The 26,612-nt window shown below is 49.4% G+C and overlaps 1 protein-coding gene across 3 annotated transcripts in view; it reads right to left on the bottom strand.

Moving 5' to 3' along the window:
- AHNAK (AHNAK nucleoprotein) overlaps nt 1-26,612 on the bottom strand; it is a 99,252-nt gene that overhangs the window by 34,640 nt on the left and 38,000 nt on the right. For 2 of the 3 annotated variants that reach the window (XR_004680725.1, XM_035013009.1), the window contains exon 5: nt 24,119-24,218. The exons of the other annotated variant lie outside the window; for it this stretch is intronic. Coding sequence is in view for 1 of the 2 variants with exons in the window: in XM_035013009.1 (XP_034868900.1) it covers nt 24,119-24,218 (100 nt within the window). In the remaining variant the exon portion in view is untranslated. The remainder of the gene's footprint in view (nt 1-24,118; nt 24,219-26,612) is intronic. 3 annotated transcript variants of the gene reach the window in all.

The following is a 26,612-nucleotide window of genomic DNA, read 5'->3' on the forward strand; positions in this document are numbered from 1 at the left end:
GCCATCTGCAAGTCAAGGACAGAGGCCTCAGAAGAAATCAGACCTCCGACACCTTCATCTTGGACTTCCAGGCTCTGGAACTGTTCTGTGGTGTTTTGTTATGGTAGCCTGAGCAAATTAATACAGACCTCATTACAGGCCTCTACCACTTTCTGTCACTAATAATAATAAAGCCTAACCTTTATTCCGCACCAGGCATTGTGCTAAAGCAGTTCGTATGCTTATCTCATTCAATCCTCTCAACAACACAGGGAACGTTACCCCATTTTACAAATGGGAAAACTGAAGCTCAGAGAAGTTAATGCTTTTCCCAAGGTCACAGCCAGCAGATAAACGACTCAGACAGGATTCAACTTGAAGTCATCACAACACAGCCCAGGTGGTGCCCCGGGCACCAGTCCTTGGAAGGACCCTGCAACAGACCGAATGTTTGTGTCCCCCCAGAATTCATCTGCTGAAATCCTACCCACTCCCCCGCGCACACACACAAACACACACACACAGAGCATGATGATATGAGGAGGCGGGGCCTTCAGGAGGTGATTAGCAATGAGGGTGGGGCCCTTGCGATGGAATTAGTGCTCTTATATGAGGGACCTCAGAGAATTCCATCACCTCCTTCCACCATGTGAAGACACAGTGAGAAGTTGACAGGCTGCAACCCAGAAGAGAACCAGAACCTGACCTCAGACTTCCAGAGCTACGAGAAATACGTTTCTATCGTTAATAAGCCACCCAGTCTACGGTATCCTGTTATAGCAGCCTGAACTAAGACAGCACCCCCAAGCCCAGCTCTCAGACCAGCTGGATGGGTAGAGCCAACATGGCCAGTGGTGGTGCATGGCCCCATAGCACCTTCCTGGAACCCCAGTGGTGGCAGGTCTTGCCCGGAGCCCATGAACCTCGCATTCCTCATCTGAAGACCTGTGGAGCCGCGACTTCGTTCCTCTCCCCTCCGAGGGATGCCTCTGCCACTTTGTTCTTTGGCAGCGGGCACTGAGCAACCCACTGGAACCATCAATAAGCTCGTCCTTCACAAGCCATCTTGGGTCCTCTTCAAATCATTCCTGTAGCTAAGTGCCCTTGGGGACTCAAGTTCATCGATTCACCTTACAAAAAGAAATGACAGCTACCTACCAAGAAAAAGACCAGGGCTGCTTCCTCGCCCCCTCCCCCCCCATGCCAGAAGGTCAGAGCTACCGCGGGTCTTAGAGATGGTTCCCTTGTCCTTCCACCAGAGGGGTCCCACGATGCAGCAGACCAAGCAGGGGTGGTGGTGAGACAGGGGAGTCTGACATAAACTGCAGGGAATGGTCATCTCTTGCAACTAACTCACCCTCCCTGCAGGCCCCCTGCAGAAAAATGCCAAGTCAACTCTCTTAATGAACAAAGCCGAGCTTTGTAAGCACTGAATTACTTTGGAGGGTGAGAGGAGGAATAAAATCCCTTGGTCCTCATGCTCCTCATTTAACAGTGTTCATTTCAATGTAAGCGTGATTAGAAGCCCCCCCCGCCTCCCCGGGCTTCTCCTGCCTATGGTACGAGCAATGTGAAGGCAGGAGCGGGTTCTCTTCCCCGCATCGCCACAAGTACCGAGTGTGTCTCAGGATGCAGTACCTGAAACACCAGCACCAGACGCACTTGGAGGCTTTGTTAGACGCGATTTCCCAGTCCCCGGCTCCAGATCTACTGAATCAGGCTCTCCGGAGTGGGGCCAGGAATCTGCAATAATCAGGCACCCCAGCTGACTCTTAGTCTCACTGCCCTGCCGGCTCCTTAGCCCACTCAAGAAGTGGGCCAGGCCCTGATGGGGAACATCGGTAGGGGACCCAACTGTCCTGGTATGGCCCTGGGGTTCCTGGGACATGGGACCGTCCAGGGCAAGCCGGGACGGCTAGCCATCCTAGCTCCCTTCAGATCACACACAAGGACAAGGAGCAGGGGCTTCCAAGCTCGCAGATGAGATCGTCATCTCCAAATGGCTCCTACTTGGTGTTGGAATATGCCCCAAATGTACTCAGCATTAAGAGTGGGCGTGGGTGATGTTCTGGGATTTCACAGCACTCCAGATGAAAAAATGAAGTCAGACCATGAGGAGCTGACTCAGGGACTCTAGAAGAGGGTCCAGCTCCCCCAGTTTGTCCCCTGCCCAAAACCTACTATCACCACCCTGTGCTGAAAGCAACAAACACCTGCCCTGAGCTGAGTGTTCCCTTAAGATCAGAGGAGTCACCCCTGGGTAGGAGGAGGTCGTGAGAATCATGGGGTGTCAGAACCAGAAAGTCTCCTGGAGATCAGACAGTCCTGGTCCCTCATTTCTCATATGAGAAAACTAAGGTCCAGAAGGGTCACATGATTAGCAGGGTCACAGAGCGAGCCAACCAAAAGGTGACTCCAGCTCTCTGATCTCTGCACCTCGACACAAGCCCTTTGGGGCTTGTGGGCAAAAAAAAAAAAAAAAAAAAAAGACAACAGCAGAAAAAGAAAACAAATATTAATTGAGGGGGAAGAGGCTAGACACATAGATGGGTTAGAGCAAAGAGTGCTTAAGGCCCATGGTGTCTTAACCCCCCACACATTACAGATAAGAAACTGAGGGACACAGAGGTCAAATATATCTCTCAAGGCCATACACAGGAAACATCTCTTGCAGGTCACTTAAGCCCTGTCCACAGTGGGACCTGCCAACGAGTCCGAAAATTTGCTATATCTGAAATGAGAGACCCTCATGACAACGTGCAGCAGAAGGGAGGGACCAGAGCTCCAGGAGCTAGAACTAGATCCCATGGACACAGTGCCGAAGGCTTCAGCCTGAGGAGCTTACCCAGAGAGAATAGGGGTTATCCTGGGAAGAGCAGTGGGGATGACTTTCACTTTTCACTTTAAACAGTTTTGAGTTATTTGAAATAACTGGTAGAATTTGATTTTTGTGATAACTTTTTAAAAAAAGATTAAAGGAGTTGGGGTGGTGGGGTGCCCGGTTGGCTCAGTTGGTGGAGCAACGCAATTCTTGATCTCTGGGTCATGAGTTCGAGCCCCACGTCGCAGGAAAGAGTTTACTTTAAAAAAAAATAATAAGGGCGCCTGGGTGGCTCAGTCAGTTAAGCGTCTGCCTTCAGCTCAGGTCATGATCTTAGGGTCCTGGGATGGAGCCCCGCATCGGGCTCCCTGCTCAGCGGGGAGCCTGCTTCTCCCTCTCCCTCTGCCCCTCCCCCTGCTTGTGCTCTCTCTCTCTCTCTCTCAAATAAATAAATAAAATCTCTAAAATAATAATAGTAATTAATAAAGAAATAAGATTAAAGGGGTGGGGAGTTCTTTGGTGGCTATGAAGAGAGAAGCAGGAGACCAAGCTCTGAGCTGTGGAAAGCAGAGAGAGGAGAATAGTGGGATTTTAAGGCAGAGGCTGAGATCAAGGCAAGAAGACCAAAGGACACCTCAGTGACTGGAGGCAAGGTGGATTTCCTGGAAGGGGGGTGTCTCTATGGTGGTAGAATTGGACTCCAAGTTGCCTTTTTAAGTACATTAAAAGTAACTAATCTGGAGATCGTCAAGCAGGACCTAAGGATTTTACAGCTAATTTCTAAAAATTATTTTGAGTTCTCCATAACTGAGCATTCAAAAATATTACCTCCAAGTTATAGTCCGTGACAAAATGGAAACAATCTTCCAGGAATTGATGCTTCTGTGGTTGACCCAGTAAAACCCTGGCTATGGGGAACCCTTAGGGAATGAATGAGTCACTTTATAGAGTAAAATTTCCTGAATAGCTGAAGGCGAAAACCTTAAGTAACAAACAAGTAAACTTTCTAAATTGGCCTCCTCGCTCCCCTGCATTCTAAAACAGAGAACCCAGGACATTATTTCCATAATCCCATTTTAAGGCAGCCCCTACGGCTTACCAGTGCCTGGAAGAACTCCACTCTTAGGTCTAGAATTTTCCCTCTCTTACCACAATCCCCACCCCACACCCGTGCCTCACTCCCTCCACCCCTGCCCTGCACTCACTTCATCCCTGGTCCCTAGTCCAGCGCCTCATTACTGACGGTCATCCAGAGCTCAGCTGCCACACCCAGTGGATCAGCAGTTTTCTCTGTCCCTATTATTAAAGCTACAGAATTGGAATCTACCAAAGAATCACAGAACCACGCGGCCAACCATCAGAGCAAATAGCCAGCCTATGTTTGACACACAACATTTTCCTTTACAGAGCTTACAAAGCAGTAGGCAAAGGTAGTTTTAGCTACATTTTTATGACAAAACTAAGGTTTGCGGGTTATGGGAGCTTCGTAAGGTCACCTGACCAAAAACCAGTAGGGGCATAACTCGAATCCAGGTGTTCTAACTCCAAATATAAGGATACCTTGCTACTTTTTGAATTACCTACTTTGATCACACATCTAAAATCTGCCAAGAGGGCACCTGGGTGGCTCAGTCGGTTAAGCATCTGCCTCCGGCTCAGATCACGATCCCAGTGTCCTGGGATTGAGTCCTGCATCGGGCTCCCTGCTCTGCAGGGAGTCTGCTTCTCCCTCTGCCCCTCCTCCCACTTGTTCTCTCAATCTTTCTCTCCCTCTCTTTTCCTCTCTCAAATAAATAAAAAATAAATAATAAAATCTGCCAAGAGAATAGGCAGAATGAGCCAAAATCGGCAATCCAGCTAAACTCCTTTCACTTGAAGATCTGTGGAATCAAGCTGGGCGGTAACTTTTTATTTCCGTTATTGTTAAATTGTTGCTTGTGCGAATCATCGTAACTGCAAATGGCAAAGAAGTATTTGGTATGAGCAAGCCACTGAGGTGTTTCTGCAGGAGAGGAGATACAAGGGGTGTGGACAACATGACCAGGTCCGCACTGTCATTGTGAACAGCCTGTAAGTGAAGAAATCAAAGGTCGGAGTGAAAGTGTCTGTCGTTAATCTATTCTCAGGAGAGATGGCTTCTGCTCTATTTTTATCTGGAAGTCCTACAGACCAGGAATGTGTTTCTAATGATGTATCCATTTTCACCATATTCCAGGACAACCCAGTAAGTGTCCTATGTTCCAACAAATCACTTATGACGGAATGCTAGCCGTTTGGATTTTTGCAGAATCCCCACTGTCACTCTGACTGGTATCCCTTTAAGTTTACAACCACACATCTCAAGGTACCACCCAACACTGCCTGGAAATGCTACTCCATTTCTTAATAAGTTACCTTACCCCCTTCCCAAAATGGCTATTCCACACCTTCTCCTCTCCCCTCCGGCCTCCTTCCCTGACTCTGCTCCCAGTGCATGACCTCACCCCTTATGTCACCCAGAAAATAGAAGCCACCATCAAAGGCTACCTCATCTTCCCTCCATCAAGCCCTCGGCCTCCCAGCATCCAACTCTCCCTTCAGGCCAGTTCTGTTGATAGAGTGACCACCTGTCCTGGTTTGCCTGGGACTGGGCGCAGGGGAGTGGCCCTGGGACATGGAACTTTCCGTTTTAAAGCTTTCCCAGGATGTGGGACTTTCAGGGCTAAAACTGGGGAAGTCACTCTAAACACAGATGTGCTCCCCCCGCTCCTTCCCATGGGAAGCCCACCCTCCGGGGGGACACGGGGTACCACCCCCTCTTGCCAGCCTGCGGGGTCCAGTCCTGCATCACCCTCTCTTCTGCCTCAACCGCCTCTCCCTGTCCACTGACCCTTTCCCCTGACCATGCAGACATGGTCTAAGATGCCCCACCCTAAAGAATAAGAAACATCTCCCTTGACCCCACTTTTCTCCCCTCCTACCAACCTGATTCGCTGCCCTTCCAAGCACAGCTCTACCTGTGCGCACTGAATCCTTTCACACCTGCCATTCTTGGTCCATAGCTTCCACTCCAGGGGGCAAGGCGGGGGGTGGGGGTGGGGGCTCCTCTTTCCTCCAACAAAACCTCCATGGTCAAGACCACCCATACTGCCAAATCCAAAGTGAATTCTGAGTTCCTATCTTACTCAACCTGTGGTGAGGGATCGACGATTTTTGCATCTTTATTTCCTATTGATTACAGACTAACACTTCTAAGAGAATACGAATGAATAGCTACAAGAATGAGCACGCGCTTGGGTGAAATGGCTATAAACGTAGCTAAATGCCTACTCTGAATTTCTATAACATGTCTCCCCGTGAACCAGGCACTGCTCTAGATCCCACACTCTCCTGGTTTAGGGTGGGCCCTAATCCAAAGATTGGGGTCCTTATAAGAGGGAAATTTGGACAAAGAGACGCAGACGTGTACAGAAGGAAGATGGCCATGTGTGTGAACAGGCAGAATGGAGGTTCCATAAGCCAGCAGCCACCAGAAGCCAGGAAGAACAAGGAAAGAGTCTTAGTCTTCCCTAGAAACTTCAGAGGGCAAATGGCCCTGACAACACCTTTATTCTGGACTTGCAGCCTCCAGACCAAGAGACAATAAATTTCTGTTGTTTTAAGCCACCCTGAGAAACCAGTATGACCCCCAGTTTGTATCTCCAGCCTGGACTGCTCCCCTGAACACCAGAACTCTGTAAGCGCATCTGTGTCCTTGACGTCCCCCTTGGAGGTCCCAAACGTAACATGCCCCTAACGGAACTTTTGGGTTTTCTTTCCCAGATTCTTTTCTCCCTGTTTCCCCCAACTTGGTAAAGGGCAGGGGCATTCTGCCAGTTGTTCAGGCCAAAAATGTAGGCGTCATCCTTGATCCCTCTCTCACCACTGCCCCCACATATCCAATCCATCAGCAGTTTCTGTCAGCTCTACGTTCTAGATATTTCCTCCCCTTCTGCCAACAATCATCACGTCTTGCCTCACTAGAATGTTCCAAGAGGGCAAGGACTTGATCTGTTCATTGCTATCTACGGGACCTGGAACATAACGGGCATTCAATACATACTTGTTAGATCAAGGAATGAAATAAAACCTTATTAATTCAAACATTCCCCTGATTGAGAGTTTGTGATCATCTAAACAGAGGCTACTAAGCTCAGTAACAGTAAAATGAAGATAAGGAAGCATTTTAACTATGTGAGACGATAAACTGTTTACAAGCAATATGTTAACCCTGAATCATTTGCATACTCATCATGGTCCCCAGGTTTCCCTTTTAAATGATCTGGTTTACTTGGTAGTTATACAGAGCCTACGTCCTTCCTCACAGCCTAGTTCAATACACTTAAAGCATAGCCTTCAAAGTAATATCATTGCATTTCCTTAAAAGAAAATGCATAATCTACAATTCAAACTTTGGCAGTGATCTCTGAGAGCATACACATGCTAGAAACACCCAAGCTTCTCGATGTTTCTAGTCTCCACCATGGCTCGATTAGCATTCCAAAAATGCATCTTGAAATACTCAAGCTTTTTGACACTGAGGAAAGCATGCTAGAAGCTGTAACTGGTTTGAGAAAGAGAGAAGGCCACTCTCTCAGGCAGCTCCCAGCACACCCTGCTAAGCTAAGGGGAGACTGAGACGACGTAATTGACATCATCAGTGGCCTACGTTTGCCATTTTCCCCATGAAGTTGTTGCATACAATTCATTCTTTTGAAGTTCAATTCAGCTCAGCAAACACTTCCTGAAGGCTGATCTTGGGTCAGACACAGCTCCAGTGCCAAGGGCTCAAAGATGAGTAAACAACACATGGTCCCTACCCTCCAGAATCTTCCACTGGGGAAGAATTATATTAGTTATATTAATTATATTGGAATTATGTTCACATAACCAGACTATAATAAAAGCTTGGTTGGGGCGCCTGGGTGGCTCAGTTGGTTAAGCGACTGCCTTCGGCTCAGGTCATGATCCTGGAGTCCCGGGATCGAGTCCCACATCGGGCTCCCTGCTCGGCAGGGAGTCTGCTTCTCCCTCTGACCTTCCCCCCTCTCATGTGCTTTCTCTCATTCTCTCTCTCTCAAGTAAATAAATAAAATCTTTAAAAAAAAAAAAAGCTTGGTTGAGGGGGGTTTAAGATGCCATATAGGTACAGATAAAGGAACAGGTAACTTGCCAAGGGGGAGAGATGTCGGGCACAGAGAAGGTGACGTGAAAGATGGCCTGAGTCCATAAAGTGGAAAACATGGGGAAAACAGGAAGCACAGTTCATCCATGTATGAGTACTCGATCGCAAACCAAAAATTACGTGAAAAAAAACTCATAGAATTTAGAGAACAACTCCTGTAGCTAGAACTCCAGTTCCTAGCCACCAAAACCACACAAGTTAAGAGTTTCAAAACTCAGCTAATCGTCCCAATGCTTTGTCACGCAGCCGCAGAATGAGACCTGAGTGTTGATTAAAGGGTCCGATGGGTGCTCACCCCAGCTGGACAAGGTCAAGTTTTGTGAATGACCGCTGACATCAGATCATCACCTCCCACCAACCTTCTCTCTCATGTCTTTATTCACAAGAATCCCGTGCTCACCCAGCTGGTGCATTTCCGTAGAAGAAATAGACCATATAAAGTGCTGGGCCCTATTGCGATGCCTCCAGGACGAACCCTCCCTGCTGTTCATCACAGATGCTTCCTCCACCTGGAGTCAGAGAATTTCTGATTTTATTTACACCAATACGGGAGAAGGATCCGGGAGGAACTTTTGTTGGGCAAGAGCCTCCAGCCTCCTGCAGCTGCAGGGATGAGGACAGAGGCATCCTACAGGCCACACGGGGAGGCCGGCACTCCTTGGGGAGAGCTTGCTGACTACAAATAGTTCATGCAGCCCTGGTGCAGAGGTTCTCTACAGCAACACTTGAAACATTTTGTGCTGGATAATTCCTTGTTGCGGGGGAGGGGGGGCTGTTCTATGCGCCATAGCTTGGGCTGCTAGGACAAAAATACTAGAGATGGGTTGCTTAAACTACAGAAATGTATCCCACAGTTCTGGAAGCTGGAAATCTGCCCTCAGAGTGCCAGAGCATGGGGGTTTCTGGTGAGAGTCCTCATCCTGGTTTGCCAAGAGCCACTTTCTCGCTGTATCCTTTGTGTTTGTTTGTTTTATTAAGTCTTTTCTCTTAAACATTTTTTACCAATTTTTATTTTTTTTAATTTTTTTATTTTTTAAGATTTTATTTATTTATTTGACACAGAGAGAACCAGACTGAGAGAGAGAGAGAGACAGACAGAGAGCAAGCACAAGCAGGGGGAACGGCAGGCAGGGGAGGAGCATGCTCTCTGCTGAGCAAGGAGCCCTACATGGGGCTCGATCCCAGGACCCTGGGATCATGACCTGAGCCGAAGGCAGCTGCTTAACCAACTGAGCCACCCAGGCGCCCCTATTTATTTATTTTTTAAAGATTTTACTTATTTGAGAGAGAGAGCACGCGAGAGAGAGCTGGGGGGGGAGGGGGAGAGAGGGAGGGAGAGGGACAAGCAGACTCCACCCTGAGCCCAAGGCAGGGCTCAGACTCAATGGTCCTGAGATCAAGACCTGAGCTGGGGTGGAAGTAGGGCTGCCCTTTATGCCACTCCCACGCCCTGGACCCTCAGGGTCACACTGCCCATAAACTGGCACCTCCTCAAGAGGAAGTATGAGCAATCTCCAGACTGAGGCAAAGCGTTGGCCCCATATCAGATCTCTCTCCTGTGCCCACAGGCCCACTTTCCCACATCTTTCGACCCTACTCGCCTCCTTGGACTTCCCCCCATTTGCCTCTAGGCCTAGGGCGGGATCTGGCCCCTGCTTCTCATGGGCACCCCAAACTGGGTTGACCCATGTGGCCCCTCCTCCTCTGGTTTATCTCACCTTCTGTGGTCCTCACACACCCCACCGCACCCCAGCTCCTTCCCGGCTCCGATCTCCCCTTGTCAGCACCTCACCCTGGCCTGTGACCCACAGCTCAAGGACCCTCCCGGAACTGACTGGTCCACACACCTCTCCCTCCACTGTCCCTCTGCCCTGAGCTCCCAGGCCTTGGTCAACACCCTGCCCTAAGCAATAGTCACCAGAAGCCAGCCACTGCCCACCCCAGGGCCCCTCTGTCACCACCACCCTCACCTCCCCCTGTCCGCCCTTCCGGCCACACTGCCTGACTCCCTCCTGCCTCACCCTCCCTGTCAACTTGGCCCTCAAAGGCTGTGCCAGGATGCTTCTCCCCTTCCCCCCTCCCTGCGGCCACCAGAATTTCTCAGCGTGATCCAGACCCCTACACGAGGATTCCCAGGGGCCTTTGTTTAACATGCTGTGACAGAGAAAGAAGCCAGACACAAGAGGACACACACCGTGTGATCCCACTTATCGGAGATCCCTGTGGCGGTCAATCCACAGAGACAGAAATGGAAGGGTGGCTGCCAGGGGCTGGGGGAGGGGGAGCGGGGAGTGAGGGCTTCACGGGGACAGAGTTTCTGTTTGGAAAGATGAAAAAGTTCCGGAGATGGCTGGTGGTGATGGTTGCGCAACAGTGTGAATGTCCTTCATGCCACCAGGCTGTGCACTTAAAAAATGATTAAAATGGGGGGGCGCCTGGGTGGCTCAGTTGTTAAGCATCTGCCTTCGGCTCAGGTCATGTTCCCAGGGTCCTGGGATCGAGCCCCGCATCGGGCTCCTTGCTCAGCGGGAAGCCTGCTTCTCCTTCTCCCACTCCCCCTGCTTGTGTTCCCTCTCTCGCTGTGTCTCTCTCTGTCAAATAAATAAATAAAAAATCTTAAAAAAAAATGATTAAAATGGGGGCACCTGGGTGGCTCAGTTGGTTAAGCGACTGCCTTCAGCTCAGGTCATGATCCTGGAGTCCCGGGATCGAGTCCCGCATCGGGCTCCATGCTCGGCGGGGGGTCTGCTTCTCCCTCTGATCCTCTTCCCTCTCGTGCTCTCTGTCTCTCATTCTCTCTCTCTCAAATAAATAAATAAAATCTTTAAAAAAAATGATTAAAATGGTCAAGTTTCGATTATGTATATTTTACCACAATAAAGAAAAAAAATGCTACGGGACGCCTGGGTGGCTCAGTCAGTTCAAGCGTCTGCCTTCGGCTCAGGTCATGATCCCAGGGTCCTGGGATCGAGCCCCGAATCTGAGTCCCTGCTCAGCGGGAAGCCTGCTTCTCCCTCTCCCTCTGCCTCTCCCCCTGCTTGTGCTCTCTCTCTCTCTCTCCCTCTCTCTCTGACAAATAAATAAATAAAATCTTCAAAAAAAATGCGAGGATGCAATCAGCATCTTGGGAGTTTTTAACCAGCTCCCTCCAGAGGGTTTTATGTACCCTCCGTGTGAGAACCAGGAGCTGCCGCCCCTCCAGTCCCGGGCCTGCTGAGCCCGGCCTTCCTGATCTGGAAGCCACACAGGGGAGACGGCAGGGGTCTCCCTTCTCCCACTCTCGCACCTTCCAAGAGCTGCCTGCCAGAACCAGCCCAACGCCACTTGTAAACATGTGAGGAGGTTGCTGACTTCCTAGGGGCTGGGGTTCTAACCCGGATCTCAGACACGATCCCTCAAAGCTTTCCTGAGGGGTGAGAGCTATATCAGACCCTGAGGAATAATGGGCCTAGGGGGTGGCCGGGGCGCTGCTGGCCAGAGGAATTACAGGACCCAATGCCCAGAGGCCTCTGGTACATGTGAAAAGGGCCGCAAGCCCGGCTGGTGAGGGCTGGGGGATGTGTACTAAGAACAAAGGGAAGGCTGGTCAGAGGCCTCCGGGGCCCCTCAGAAATCAGCAGCCCTGGTGCGAAGCAGCCTGGAATCTCAGTGGCTGGGCTCTGAGGAACTCCCCTCTACAAGAGACAGTGTTATCTTAAGAGCACAAAGCACTTGGCCTCCTTATCTCCTCACACTATTCCCTGTGGTTTCTTGGGATGGCCTCGTGCCTCCCACAGCCTCAGCCAGGCAGGTCTGGTCAGCACACACATTCCATTCTTCCAGCTACAGCTGGGGCTGGGGGGCGGGGAGGGCGGGGGGGTCTTGTCCCTGAGACCTCTTCAAACCCAAACTGGACCCCCCCATCCCTGCCAGTGCTCCCCCCCACAGCCCCTGCAGGTAGCCCCCAGCTCTCACCGGGGCCATGTTAACCCCTTTCCAGACCCCAGGAGAATGTTGGTGGAAAAGGTCCTCTTCTTTTCCTGGGATCGAGTCCTGCATCGGGCTCCCTGCTCGGCGAGGAGCCTGCTTCTCCCTCTAACCCTCCCCCCTCTCATGTACTCTCTCTCTCTCTCATTCTCGCTCTCTCAAATAAATAAATAAATCTTAAAAAAAAATAATAATAATAAGACCTGCCAGGCCTTGGAATGCAAGAGTTTCACTAAGGTCGAGAATTAAGATGAAAAAGGACGCCTACTTCAGCACTTACTGTAATAAGATAGTTGGACAAATTTTCAAGTGGCTTTGTTTTTTTAAAAGAGATCCATTTCCTTGGGTAGTTTGGGGTCTGGTAAAGTGGTAAATGCACTAGGAAATCACCTCAACAGGTTTGTCAGGCCAACATTTTTGTCTCCAGTACAAGGAGGGTTGGCAGGTTGCCAGACTGCTCACGACCCCTTTTACTAAGATGTCTCCCTAACAGCCTGTCACTGTGCACAGGGGGACATCCTGGACAAGCAGCAGGCCTCCATCCCTCCACCCCAACGCCTCCCACTCCCTTCTTCCTTTGTGCGTGAAGCCCGTAGCGTGAAGTCAAAGTTCTCTTTCTAGAACCAGCTCTCCAAGTGGGTGATCCAGCCCTTTGTGCAATCTTGTCCTTTTCCCTGTTTCGCTGTGAAACTATGCTTGAAAGTATTCCAAAGTGGCTTTAGGGAATATTCATATCTCAACTGTTTTTCACTTCAATAAAAAGTGATGGTAACTTTGGCCAGGGCCAGGGAGCTGGGAACCAGAGGAGAGAGTGGTAAGATGCCAGGTTCCCTTCTGGCTCCAGATTTGTAAAAGGGTATCACATCCCACTCTCCCCATTTCTAGCAGGAGGGCAAGAGGCAGGACTCGGGGAAGCCTCCCCCGCGCACGGTCCCTGCTTCCTGTCAGGCAGGGCAGCCCTTGGCTCCCTGCCCGTGACTACTGGGGGGGCAGGCAGGACCCAGTGGCCAGCTGTCCTGGACAGTGAGAGCCACAGAACCCTCATCCTTGCTATGCTTGCCTCTTCCCCTTTCTAAGTCGTGTCCCCCCCACCCGACACCCCCCCCCCCCCCCCGGCGACTGATATTTTAAGGACAGGAGAAAACAAAGCTCAAGGGTTAAATTGCATTCTGGGTTGTGTTCGAGTTCATTCTAGGTGCATCAATTCAGAAGCTAATCAAGCAAATTTGGGATTAGCAGAGGAGGGCCTGACCCTTTCTGAAAGGCCCTGAACTCTGAAGGCCTGACCTCTGTCCCCAAACAGGGCCTTCCTTCCTGAGCTCTCTGCTATGCAAGGAATTCTGCATGTAATAAAAAAGAATAAATAAATCAATCAATCAATCAATCAATCAATCAATCCCCCCTGGATTTGCTGCTTTCGGATCTGACAAGTCGGCATGTGTGGCGCAGAGGAATGCTCCTTGCTGGGCAAGGACAGCCATGCACAGAAAAGCAGACCTCAGTAAATAATGTCCCCGACTCTCCCAAAGAAGCCCAGCGGCTGCCTTCCATGAGCAACCAGACGGAAGAGCCGAACAGCTGGGAGAGGTGCGGGGCTGATCCTTCACCATGAGGTAACTAGGATGAGAAAGAATGCGTTAAAGGCTGAACCCTGTCCTCGAAGAATTCATATGGAGAAATCTTAACTCCCGGCACCTCAGAATGGGACTGTATTTAAAGACAGGTCCTTCAAGAAGTGATTGAGGTAAAGCCAAGTCATTAGAGGGGCCCAAGTCCAAGGGGACTAATCACAAGAGGCCATCAGGACACAGGCAGTTACTGAAGGAAGACCATGTGGAGACATTATCCATAAGCGTAAGACACCAGAGGCCTCAAGACACCAAAACTGCCGAGACCTTGACCTTGGGCTTCCGGCCTCCAGGACTGTGAGGAAATAAGATTCTGTTGTTTAAGCCACCTGGTCTATGGCACCTTGTTACGGCGGCCCTAGCGGGCGAAGGCAGAAGACGCAGCTGCTGAAAGCCTCCTGCCACCCATCTGAGGAGAACAGAAGGGTTAAAGGAAAGTGAATCTTCTATGAATGTGGCCAGTCGTGTGGTTTTGGGCTGGGTCCCCGTAGCCACATTTCCCAGGATTCCCTTCCCTCTAGGGTCCTGGGTCAGCACGGGCCACGAGAGAAATGCGTGGGCATTCGGAAGGTTTGGAAGGCACAGGTGAAGCACAGCCATTTTGTTCTGCTCTGAAGGTGGCGCAGGGCAGACGCACCCCACGCACGCCGTTGCTGCCCTGCTGGCCCATCTTGCTGGCGTGGGGCAGCCGCTGGGCCTGCAGCAAATCCGGCTCCTGGGCCAGGTGAATGCGGCTCTGGGATGAGGGCCCCAGCTTGCCCCTCAGGTCACCCCTCCAGGTCGTCATGGAGAATGCAAGCAGTGAGGGCCAGACATGGTTCCAGGCTGTCCCTCCTCCTCCCCACTTCACACCCACCGTCCCTCCCTGAGCCGGCCCCCATGAGACACAGGACAACACCTTACACAGACTGGAGACTGACCTTCCACCAGCACGGAAGCTCGGACCCCTGTGATAAAGCCCCTCTTCTCTCTATAGCTTATGGACGTTCTACTGCTCTGATCAAATCCTGACTGATAAAATAATCAATAGGAAAAAAAAATCTGTCTTAGTAGGCTACCCAAACAGGTGCGAGATTAAGACAAATCACCTGACGATGTCCTATATGTTTAATTCTCTGTGATAGCGGTCTGAGTGAGTAAGCATGATGGAGTCAACATTGTGCCTCTCACCAGACGCACAATCTCAAAGCCAGTTCATTTCCAACCTGCTGTTCCCATCTGTGAATTCTCTTACACCACGATCCTTTGCTTCCACTCCTCTTGCATCATCCTAGGCTAGACCCTCAGGGCTTCATTCCTGCCTCCACATCTCCGACCCTCGGACCCGCCACTGCCCCCAAACCTCTGCTTCTAGAAAGCCAGCCTGCAACACACTTCAAAGGCAGTGCTCTTCCAGACCAAGACCAAACCCTCTGCCTAGATGTTAAGACCTTTTACAATCTGGCCCCACCCTACTGCCCCACCATCCTTCCCACTGTTCTTCAGTACATGCCCTCTACAGAGTGAGATCAGACTCACCTTCCCTGTTGGGGCCTGCCATGCCTACTCCATCCCCGGGCCACCCCTCAGGTTGTCCCCGGGCTGTAGGACCTCTCATTGTTCAAGGCTCAAAGCTCGCCTCCTTCACAAAGTTTCATCAAGGCCATCAGGTGTAGCATTCTAGAGAAAGGACTCTGGAGCTAACCAGTCTGGATTAAGACTCTGGCTTGGTCCTTACCAGCTCTCTATCCCTCAGTCTTTCTGTGCCTCAGAGTCCTCCACTGTAAAACAGGGATATAACGCACCTGCTTCATAGGGTTTTCATGAGGATTAATGAGTTACATCACATAAAGCATTTGCGTCATGCCTGACACCTAGAAAGTGCCTGATAAGGATTAGTTCTTATTTTATTTTTAGTTTTATTATTACCTGACCATTCTGACCATCTCCAATACTCTTTTCCCCTGAATTTCTGCCCCTGGAATAGTAGAGACCACATCACTCAAGCACATCATTCATAGTCGCTGTTGTACCGTTCGCTGCAATTTCGTGTGTAACAAAGAGGAACAAGAACATTTTATCTGTCATCAGAACATAAAAAAGCAATAGCTCATTCATGAACATAAAATATTCCTCATTCCTAATGTGCAGAATAAGCAGGAGAACTTTCCCTGCTTCTTCCTGATAGCATTTAACCCCTAAGAGGCCCAGGAGGAAAAAGATGAAGACAACTGTCAGGAACATAAAGACAGGAGAATGCCCCCCCTCCCCACCGCGCGCACACACACACACACACACAAACGATCCTGAAACTCAGCCTCCTGGTGTATCTGAACACCAAAAAGATGACATTTTCAAAAACGTGGTTTTCACCTGAAGAACTGCCAGGAGGGTGGTCTGATCAGAGGAAGGGACCTCAGCCAAGCATCAGCTCCTCCTGGAACTGAACAGTACCCAGGTTAGGGGAGATCCTAGAGGGCCACTAGATGGCGACAGCATCGGGTGGGGTGGGTCCCTGGCGCCGTGCAGGCTCCCAGCACTCCCTCCCGGGGCCTTCTGGTTTACCCAGACTGCTGAAGGCTCATGAATTAGCCAGTTCGTAGTTCAAGACAATATGGAAGTCCTGCAACACTCCACTTTTGCAGGACTCCCTTTCTTCAGCTTTAAAATGAAGACATTGGTAGAACCAGAGGAGAGCTAACAAAGCACCCAGTTCTGAAATTCTGCACAGTCTTTTCTTTTTTTTTAATTTTATTTATTTATTTATTTATTTATTTCAGAGGGGGGCTGGGGAAAGAGGAGCAGAGGGAGAGGGACAAGCAGACTCCCAGGTGAGTGCAGAGCCCGACTGGAGGGCTGGTTCTCATGACCCTGAGATCATGACCTGAGCCGCAATCAAGAGTCGGACGCTCAACGGACTGAGCCACCCAGGCGCCCCAGCACAGTGCTTTCTGTACCGTCAGAGCAAGCAAAGGCAGTCAAGGAGGACTCTAAGAGTTTAATTTTTGCCCCAAGCAATCTACAGACTCAATGCAATCTCTATCAAAATTCCAATGGCATTTTTCAGAGAAACAGAAAAAACAATCCCAACATTTGTATACAGCCACAAAACAACCAAAGCAATCTTGAGAAAGATGAACAATGCTGATTTCACTTCTTGATTTCAAGCTATATTACAAAGCCACTATAATCGGAACAGTAGGATATTGGCATAACAATAGACATATAGATCAAGGGAACAAAATAGAGAGCCCAGAAACAAACCCATGCATTTAAGGACAATCAACTTATGACAAAGGAGCCAGGAATACACAATGGGGCAAGTATAGTCTCTTCAGTAGATGAGAGTTTGATTTTCCCTTTCCCCGTGAACAGAGCAGTATTAGAAAGAAGGGAGAAAAAACAGAGCTTCATCTGTGCCTTGATGCATTTGGCACCTGAGCTCCCCTGGCTGAGAGGTGCCAAAGCTAAGGATGAATATGGCAAGGTGTAGGGCTTACCTGGGTTCAAGTCCCAGGTCTGACACTTACAGGCAAGCTGTGAGGCTTCAGCTTTCTCAGCTGTTGCATAAGGCGAACAAGCATGCTTACTTTATGTACATATTGATTAAAGTAAAGCACTTTGCACAGAAACCAAACCAAAGGAGGTGCTCAAATCATTAGTCTATTCAGCGAATGTTGACTGGTGTCTACAAAATGATAGGCTCTATTCCAAGGCACTGGGGCACAATCTTAAGATGACTCCACCGTATAGAGTGGACCTTTCAGAGGAAAAGACAGATAATAAGAAATAACCAAAATAATATAAGATTTTCTCAAAAGCATAGGAAAAGTTCATGAAGAAAAATCGAGCAGGTTAAATGGGACATGAATGGGGTGTGATTTTAGATAAAGTCCTCAGAAAAGGCCATTTGGAGAAAGCAACCTTGAAGGGACACCTTAATCCTCATTGCCAGTGCTCCAGGTGTGGTACCAACAAAGTATTTCTCTTGGTGTTCAAATGGACATTTCTGCTCAACATACCTCCCCAAATCGAATGTCTGAGCTGGAAGAGAACTCGGAGATTCTCTATTTCAGTTTATAGATGAAGAACTGAGACCCAGAAAGGTGGATTGACAAACCCAGGGCCACACAGTTCATTCCAAGATAGAGGTTGATCCTGACTCTAAGGCCAGCGTTTGTTCTTGCCTCTGTTGTAGCCCATTGTCTCTGGCTGACTCTGACCCATGTAAATCTGCCACCTGGAGCCTGGAAGCCTTCGCTCTAGTTCACAGTTAATGGCTGTGTAGTCTGAATATTTCTCATTCGGACACGTTTGATATGAAAAAAAATTATCACAGATTTGCAATGACCCCCATTTCAATAATTAAGAGTGCGAGGCCGTCGCTTCCAGTGATCACTGGGTACCAAGAATGCCGTGCGCACACAAAGACAAACACCACCCACAAACTGCTTATCCTTGGCTGTAAGACAGTCATCAAAAAAACCAAAAATATGTTTCCATTCTTTTCTTTTTTCCCTTAGATTGTCACCAAAATGTGAAAACAAAATTTTGGATTGTGCTGAATCCTTGAACCCCTGAGAAGACACCCGCAGAGCCCAGTGCGAGGAATCTCACATATGGGACATGTCCCTGAAGGGCTGTTTCTCTTAGGAAAAATCCTTGCCTGAATCAGGGACATTTCTAAGAACGACTAAGGCTAAAGGGAGCGGCAAGTGCAGATCAGCCCTTTTCCCTTCGTTTTGAGGCTGCCTTGGGCCAGAAGGACGGCGGCGGGAGCTGGACACCTCTGGACAGCTGTCGGAGACATATAGGAACATCAGCGGGCCATTAAGGTGGGGACCTCAACGCACCACCCATTCATTCAACAGATACAAACTGAGCACCTACTATATGCTAGGCACGGAGGATATGACAGGAAACCAAACAAAGCCCCTGACAACATGAAGCTTCTAGTGAAGAAGAAGGAAGTGAACAAATCAGGGAATTAATATATGTCAGAGAGCAATAAGTAAATGGGTAAAAGGCACAGGTGGTGCCTGAGGTCAGGGGACGGAGGGCTTGTTACTTTAGGTAAGGTCTCAGAGAGGGTCTCTCTGGTCAACTGACACTGGAGGGCAAAGAGTTGGTCAAGGAAAGAACATTCCAGGCATAGTTCACAGCCAATGCAGAAGCCCTGAGATGGAAGAGCAAGGAGACCCTTGTGGCTGGAGCTCAATTCAGGAGGAGAGATGGGGTCAGAAGAGCACTGAGGGCCAACAGACCTTTGCCAGCACTTGAGATCTCCCTCGAGTGAGAGGGGGAGCAAGGGAAGGTCGTGAGTGAGGAAGGACATGATTTGACGAATGCTTTAAAAGGATCAAACCTGTTGCTGTGCTAGGAGACCAGAGAGTACCCAGGGCAGAAAGAGGGAGAGCAGTTTGGAAAACAGTTGCCATCCTCCCGATGAGAGACATGGCGGCCATGATCAAAGTAGTAAGGACGGAGATGCAGAGAAGAGACTAGACTGCGGATCTGGAAGACGGAGCTGATGGGGATTGGTAATCATCTACATATGGGCTGTAAAAGAATTAGAGGAGTCCAGAACGACATCAACGTTTCAGTCCGAAGAACCTGAGGGTGGCACTGACATTTATGGAAATAAGGTCTGTGGGAGGTACTGGGTGGGGGTGGGGAAGAAGGGAGGGGAAGAGAGAATTTTCCCACCAAGTGTTAAAGCTCTGTTCCTGATTGGTAAAGTCAGCCTTGCATAAGAGATGAGCCATGTGTTCCCCCAGTCCCACTACTGGGTATATACTCACAAGAATTAAAAGCAGGTACTCATGCAGCCGCGTGAACACCACCCATGTTCAGAGCAGCCTCGTTCACAATAGCCAAAATGTGGAAACAACCCAAATGTCCATCAACAGATGAATGGATAAACAAAATTTGGCATGCATATGCAATGGAGTATGAATCCGCCTGCTACAACACACACGAACCTTGCAGACCTCGTGCTCAGTGAAATTCAGCCAGACCCAAATGGACAAATCTTGTACGATTCCGCTGATGTGAGGGACCTAAAGTAGCTAAATCCAGAGGCAGAAAAGGAAATGGGGGTTGCCGGGGACTGGAAGGAGGAGAGAAGGGGAAGTTAGTGTTTAATGGGGACAGAGTTCCGGTTGGGGAAGATGAAGATGTTCTGGAGGTAGAAGGTAGTGATGGGTGCACCCCAGTGAGTGTACTTAATGCCACCCAACTCTATACCGGAAATGGTTAAAATGGAAAGCTCTACGTTATGTATGTTTTATGATTTTTAAAAGACAGATGGTGATCTCAAAGGTTAGTCCACTGGCAAGGACTTTATAAGATGTACAAAAACAAACGCAAATGAAAAATGACCCTAGAGTTGTCCCACGGTTAGCTGTGGGCACAGGAATATCCACATCCATTCCACCAAGTGGCTGCAAAATAGGGGGATGGAGAGCATCGGGGGCCAAACAGGAGCCTGTCCCAGGCAGAAAGGACAGTGCGAAGGAGGACAGGACGGGGGCGCCTGGGTGGCTCAGTCGCTTAAGCGTCCAACTCTTGATTAGGCTCAGGTCATAGTTCACAGCCAATGCAGAAGCCCTGAGATGGAAGGGCAAGGAGACCCTTGTGGCTGGAGCTCAATTCAGGAGGAGAGATGGGGTCAGAAGAGCACTGAGGGCCAACAGACCTTTGCCAGCACTTGAGATCTCCCTCGAGTGATCTCAGGGTCGTGAGATCGAGCCTCGAATCGGGCTCCTCGCTAAGCATGGAGCCTGCTTGGGCTTCTCTCTCTCTCTCTCCCTCTCCCTCTGCCCTTCCCCCCGCTCTCCGCGCACGCTCTCTCTCACTCTCTCTCTCTCAAATAAATAAATAAAATCTGAAAAAAGAAAGAAAGAGGACAGGACTGGAGTAAGATGCTCAGAGAAGCAAAGTGAGCAAAGAAGACTGAGACAGCAGGAACAGGCGTGACGTGGCGCACAGCGGGGGAGACGTGAGGACATTTTGGTGACCAAGAGCAAGCACGCATGGCAAGTGGCCGCACTGGAAACAGCTCACACTGGGCACTTCCTGTGTGTCTAAACAGCCTGCAGGGACTAACTGACTCAATCCGCACAGCCACCGACCGTGTAAGGGATGTCCCCCCGCCCCTGCCCCCGCATCATCCCCGTTTCACAAATAAGGACACTGGAAACCTCCCAAGGTCAGAGAGGCAGAAACAGGATTCGACCTCAGGCAGGGCAGCCCCGGAGCAGGGCTCTCACCCTCTCGGCCACACAGGCAGTGTGACCCACAGCCCCGTGGTCAGCTTCCCCGGATTCCACCCTTCCAAACCCCCTCAAGCACTTAGGACACTGTGTGACCAGGTCGATGTCTTGAATCGAGAGCCACGCCGGTCCAAACCTCACAGTCTTATCTCAAAGTGCAGCGATGGTTCTCTGATCAAACCTCCCCATCTGCTTATTTACCGGGATGACTCTCTAGGACATCAGCTGACGGCCGTGTTACCATGAGAAATGCGAGTTATGTGCCGTTCCAACGTGTCTCTAACAATCAAGGGAAATGGCAGAATCCTTCTGAGAAATTGATTTAGAGATAGCTGGAGGCTCGTGGCAGGGGCAGGAAAGGTTCATTTCTGGCATCCCGGGGAGGTCATGTTGACACGAAACTCAGCCTCAAAGTCCATGCAAGTGTGGGACATGGAAGTTGGTTTCTGAGGAAACATCAGGGTCAGGGGAAAGCCTACAACACGGTCTGTCCATGAGTCTCCAACAAGGATGACTGTAATCGTTCACCTGTGGTTTGAACCAGGGCACATGAAACCACAGCAAGTTCCTCTCAGCTGCATAGATTGTATCTGAATCCCTATGCTCAGCAGCTTTAATTCTGCCTCCTTCAGGGCTGGCTCTCAGTAAATGCTCGTTGACTGAAGAGATACTATGCATCAAAGCATAACAAGCCCTTTGAGGAAGGGGGTCAAAATCCCAAACACCTTTCAATCTCAAGACACTTAAATAAAGGCCGATGAAGTATATTGTACAGCAAGACGTGCTGTGTTGGGAAGGCAAGCACTGCGACAAGCTAGAAGCCACTCCCAGAAGGGCAAGCGAGGACTATCCCGCCATGTGTGAGCACTAGGAAGCCAGCCAGAAGCTCTTGCCATCATCTGTTTTATGTGCCTGACACAGTGTGCCCGGAATCCTCCAGTCTCCACTGGACGTGAAGTCTAGTGGAAGCCCAGTCCTATGGGAGCTGACACAGGGATGCCCGGGCACCCCAGGACAGCACAGAAAGGGGACACTGAGCCCAGACTTGGAGGCTCAGGTTGGCCTGGGGGTGCTGATTCAAATGCTCAGAAAAACGGAGCAGGGCACCTGGGTGGCTCAGCCAGTTAAGCGGTTAAGTGTCTGCCTTTGGCTCAGGTCATGATGTCAGGGTCCTGGGATCGAGCCTGCGATCTGTCCATCTGTTAATAGATCAAGATCGTGACTGGGCTCCCTGCTCAGCGGGGAGTCTGCTTCCCTCTCCTTCTGCCCCTCCCCGGGCTTTTGGTTTTGCTTTCTCTAAATAAATAAATAAATAAATAAATAAATAAATAAATAAATAAAAATCTTGAAAGAAAGAAGAAAGGAAGAAAAGAAAAAAGGAAGAAAGAAAACCAGGGAGCAGAAGGCATGTGGAAGAGCACCGTGAATACACAGCTGCAGGGACCAGCATCAGGACGCTGGGAGGGAAAGGTGCACACGGAAGCTGTGGGGGCCGAAATGGCGGGTGGGTCATGGCGGCCTCCTGTGCCGAGCCAAGGATGTGAACCGCACCCTGAAAGCCAAGACGAGCCACTGCAGAATGTGAAGCAGGGGAGTAACCTGATCTGATTTTTATTTTAGACTGGCCTCTAAAGCTCCCTCCACCCGCGGAGGGAAAGATCTATGATGGGCAGACCCATGAGGAGGTGATTGCAGTCAGGAATGAAAATCAAAGATGTCAGGCCTGGAGCTCGGAAAAGCAGGCTGAAATCAGCAGTCCCCAAGAGGTGACCCAGAGAGAGTCTAGTGTCAGAAAAATAAAGACCCCAGGACAGGTCCATGGGAAATTCTGCCATTTGTGAGCTTTTGGGAAGAGAAGCGCCTACGAAGGGTCTGGGAAGGGAGGGGAAAGCCACCCTAACCATACAGACATCAAGATAAGTGATGTCACTCAGCAGAGGGCCGAGAGGGCTTCCAGGAGGGCGCACAGCACCAAGCACCCAGAGACTGGGCTGGGCAGAGTAAGGATTAGCAAGAACAGCTTTGGGGGGGCAGGTGGGGAGCCCAGGGGCGATGGGTGGGGCACCAGGGTGAGTGAGAGGCAAGGAAGAAGCACCCTTTCTAGCAGGTTGGCCCCTTAGGGACAACCCCATAAATAACCAGAGGGGGAGGGGTTCTTTAAACAGGGGAGGGGTGCACAGATGTATTAGTTGGGAGGAGATGCCAGGGTAGAGGTAGGGTGCTGGGGAGAGAAGGGGTGAGTGAAGGGGACATGCAGAACACCTGGAGGGATCCCACGTGGTGCTGGGATGGAGGAGGGGGGTTCCTGGGACAAAGGAGGGGGCGAGGTGGGGGGAGCTGATGAGTTCCGATTCCCCAGTGATAGGGCTGTCACTCTGTTCCAGTTGACAGGCTCCACAAAGATTTTCCACATTTCAAGAAAGGCCATACATTCCCCATTTTCTGTGAAATCTGATTTTTAAATGTGTACAGCTACCCCCCAAAAAACAGTTTAATTGTTATACAGTCCCAAATCATAGCTATGGCCTGGACTGAGCCAACAGCCCCCCACTTAGTGCCCTATGATCCAGAACTTTCACTCTCCAGTTACTTCCTCTCTCTTGCCCTTCACACGGGTGTCTCTCCTCAGGGAGGCCTCAGAAAGCATTTCCTTTATAGGACCAAAAATACTTTTCCTTAAACTCTGGTTGATCTTCAAAGAGATGTGGATACTGGGGCGCCTGGGTGGCTCAGTTGGTTAAGCGACTGCCTTTGGCTCAGGTCATGATCCTGGAGTCCCAGGATCGAGTCCCGCATCGGGCTCCCTGCTCGGCAGGGAGTCTGCTTCTCCCTCTGACCCTCCTCCCTCTCATGCTCTCTGTCTCTCATTCTCTCTGTCTCAAATAAATAAATAAAATCTTTAAAAAAAGAGAGAGAGATGTGGATACTAACCCTTTAATCTTAAATCTCTGGCCTCCGCGCCACCCTGAACTCTGAATTTAATAGACACTGTTCTAGAAGTCATTTACACCAACCACGTAAATGGTCCACAGCAGCCCTCCGTACAAAAAAAAAGCCTTGAGAATTCTTCTGTAGCAAGTGCGTTCTCTGCAGGCTTTTCAAAAAAAAAGCTAAAGGGGAAGGAAGACTTGAATTTCTAGGCCCTGGAGAGGGAGGGACTTCTGAGCCCGGGAAGGCCCGGTCCCATGCGGACGCTCCTGTCGCCCGATCTCCAAATGGAAAGGGTCACTACCAAGACCGTTCTTTTAGTCCCACCACCTTCTCTCACCTGCATTTGGGGTGGAGACTGAAACTGCCCCGGCTCGGCTGGTGGTTTCCTCGGGTTTATTCTGGTCTTTGCACTCCAGTCCTGACGGTTGTGATGTGTTCTAACAACAAGGACAAGGATTATTACAGGGTCACTCTTCAAGTCGTCCACAGATTTTCACAAATTCTAATAGATTAATCAGGTGTGAATTATTTTAGAGAAAAAATCTTGCCTTTTCCAGAAAGGGCTTAGTTGAGTAACTGAGCATTCAGTGATTCTCTCTTCTATTTCAATTTGTTCAGTTTTCAATTATAAAATGAGACTCAGAATACATCCAAATAACCACAGAAGAAAGGAATGTTTTTTCCTTTCAGAAAGAACTGAATAATAATAGCAAACACATCAGCACTTACCATGTGCCAACCACTATTTTATCTTGTATGTTAACTCCTTATGGTAACTCAGGAGACAGTAGCTGCACTTACTTTGTTTTACACAAGAGAAAACTGAGGCCCAGAGATTTTGAGTAACTTGCCCAAGATCACAAAGTTAGGATGTGGCAGAGCTAGGATCTGAAACCAAGCCCTCTCTAAACCATTAAACCATCCACTCAGGTCCAACAGCATATATTAGAAGACATGAAAGGGAAAAAAGTCCAAGCCAAAGTTACTAGAATTACCCCAAATAAGAAGTCATCCTGAAAAAAGTACGGTTCTTAGCTACATGTATATATAGCATCACAGTGTCCCGTTGGTATAACTTGTGGCCAAAACTTGAGAGCTTTAGAAATAATGGAGTAGGGGCGCCTGGGTGGCTTAGTCGTTGAGCGTCTGCCTTCGGCTCAGGTCATGATCCCAGGGTCCTGGGATCGAGCCCTGCATCGGGCTCCCTGCTCCACGGGAGGCCTGCTTCTCCCTCTCCCACTCCCCCTGCTTGTGTTCCCTCTCTGGCTGTGTCTCTCTGTCAAATAAATAAATAATTAATTAATTTAAAAAAAGAAATAACGGAATAGGGGCGCCTGGGTGGCTCAATCGGTTAAGTGTCAGACTCTTGGTTTCTGCTCAGGTCATGATCTCAGGGTCATGAGATCGAGCCCCACGTCGGACACTTGAGAGATTCTCCCTCTCCCTCTCCCTGTGTCCCCCCACCCCAGTTTGTGCTCTCTCTCACAAATAAATAAATAAATGAATAAAATCTTTTTTAAAAAAGAGAGAGAAATAACAGAGTAATATTACTAAAACTAGCAAAACAAAGATTCTGTACTAGCTGGACTGGATAAAGGTGTAAGAAGGGAATTCAGTTCCAATTTGCTTTAGAAAATGAAACAATCACACTTTCAAGCAAATGGCTTTCTGATACAAATACAAAATTAATCTGAAGCCATCAAGACAAGTCACAAGCCTTAAAAATCCTACCTCAATCGTAGTAGGAAGCCATTAGACAATGCAGCCATACCAGAAGCACGAGAGATTAATATTAAGTCGCTACATGACTTAGATGTTGTCAGTGACAAAGAATCAGGCCTAGAGAAAACTTGTGGGGGCGCGGGGGGAGGAATCTTTCACAACCACCATTTTTTTTTTTAAAGATTTTATTTATTTATTTGAGAGAGAGAGAATGAGAGAGAGCACATGAGAGGGGGGAGGGCCAGAGGGCGAAGCAGACTCCCTGCTGAGCAGGGACCCTGATGCGGGACTCGATCCCGGGACTCCAGGATCATGACCTGAGCCGAAGGCAGTCGCTTAACCAACTGAGCCACCCAGGCGCCCTCACAACCACCATTTTAGTTTTATCCTGAATACAGAGGTTGAGAGAGAGAGTGGAAGGAATGCATGGCATCAAGATGGGAGTAGGGGAGGGAAACAGCCATGAAATTAAACAGGGTACGATCCTAAAGGCTCTTAAAGCTTTTCCTTTGAAAATGTACTTCTCAATGTGGAAAACATTGTCTTAGGTGGTGTGTGAGCTTGGAAAAGATTAAGGCGGGCATAGCTTCTCCTGTGCCCCAAGATGGGCCTCATGATAACCTTGAAGCCAAGCAAAGGACCAAACCCATAACTTCGGCTGACACGTTCTGAGCTGATCAAAGGAGAAACCCAGAGGCTGGGTTGCAGAAAATGCACTGCTGCTTGAGATTGGACAACTTGGCATCATCATTCCAGGACACAGCCACTGTGGGGGCAGGAAAGGACGTGGAGGAAGGGCAGGCTGCAGCCGTGGAGGTCATTCCCTACACACTCCAAGACCCCACAGTCCTGTGTTTCACATCTAAAAGTCGTGGTGTGGGGTGCCTGGGTGGCTCAGTCGTTAAGCATCTGCCTTCGGCTCAGGTCATGATTCCAGGTCCTGGGATCGAGCCCCGCATCGGGCTCCCTGCTCCGCGGGAAGCCTGCTTCTCCCTCTCCCACTCCCCCTGCTTGTGTTCCCTCTCTCGCTGTGTCTCTCTCTGTCAAATAAATAAAGTCTTTAAATAAATAAATAAATAAATAAATAAATAAATAAATAAATAAATAAA

This window comes from Mirounga leonina, unplaced genomic scaffold (genome assembly GCF_011800145.1).
Source record: "Mirounga leonina isolate KUSES-001 unplaced genomic scaffold, KU_Mleo_1.0 Mir_166, whole genome shotgun sequence".
In the NCBI taxonomy this organism is placed as follows: Eukaryota; Metazoa; Chordata; class Mammalia; order Carnivora; family Phocidae; genus Mirounga; species Mirounga leonina.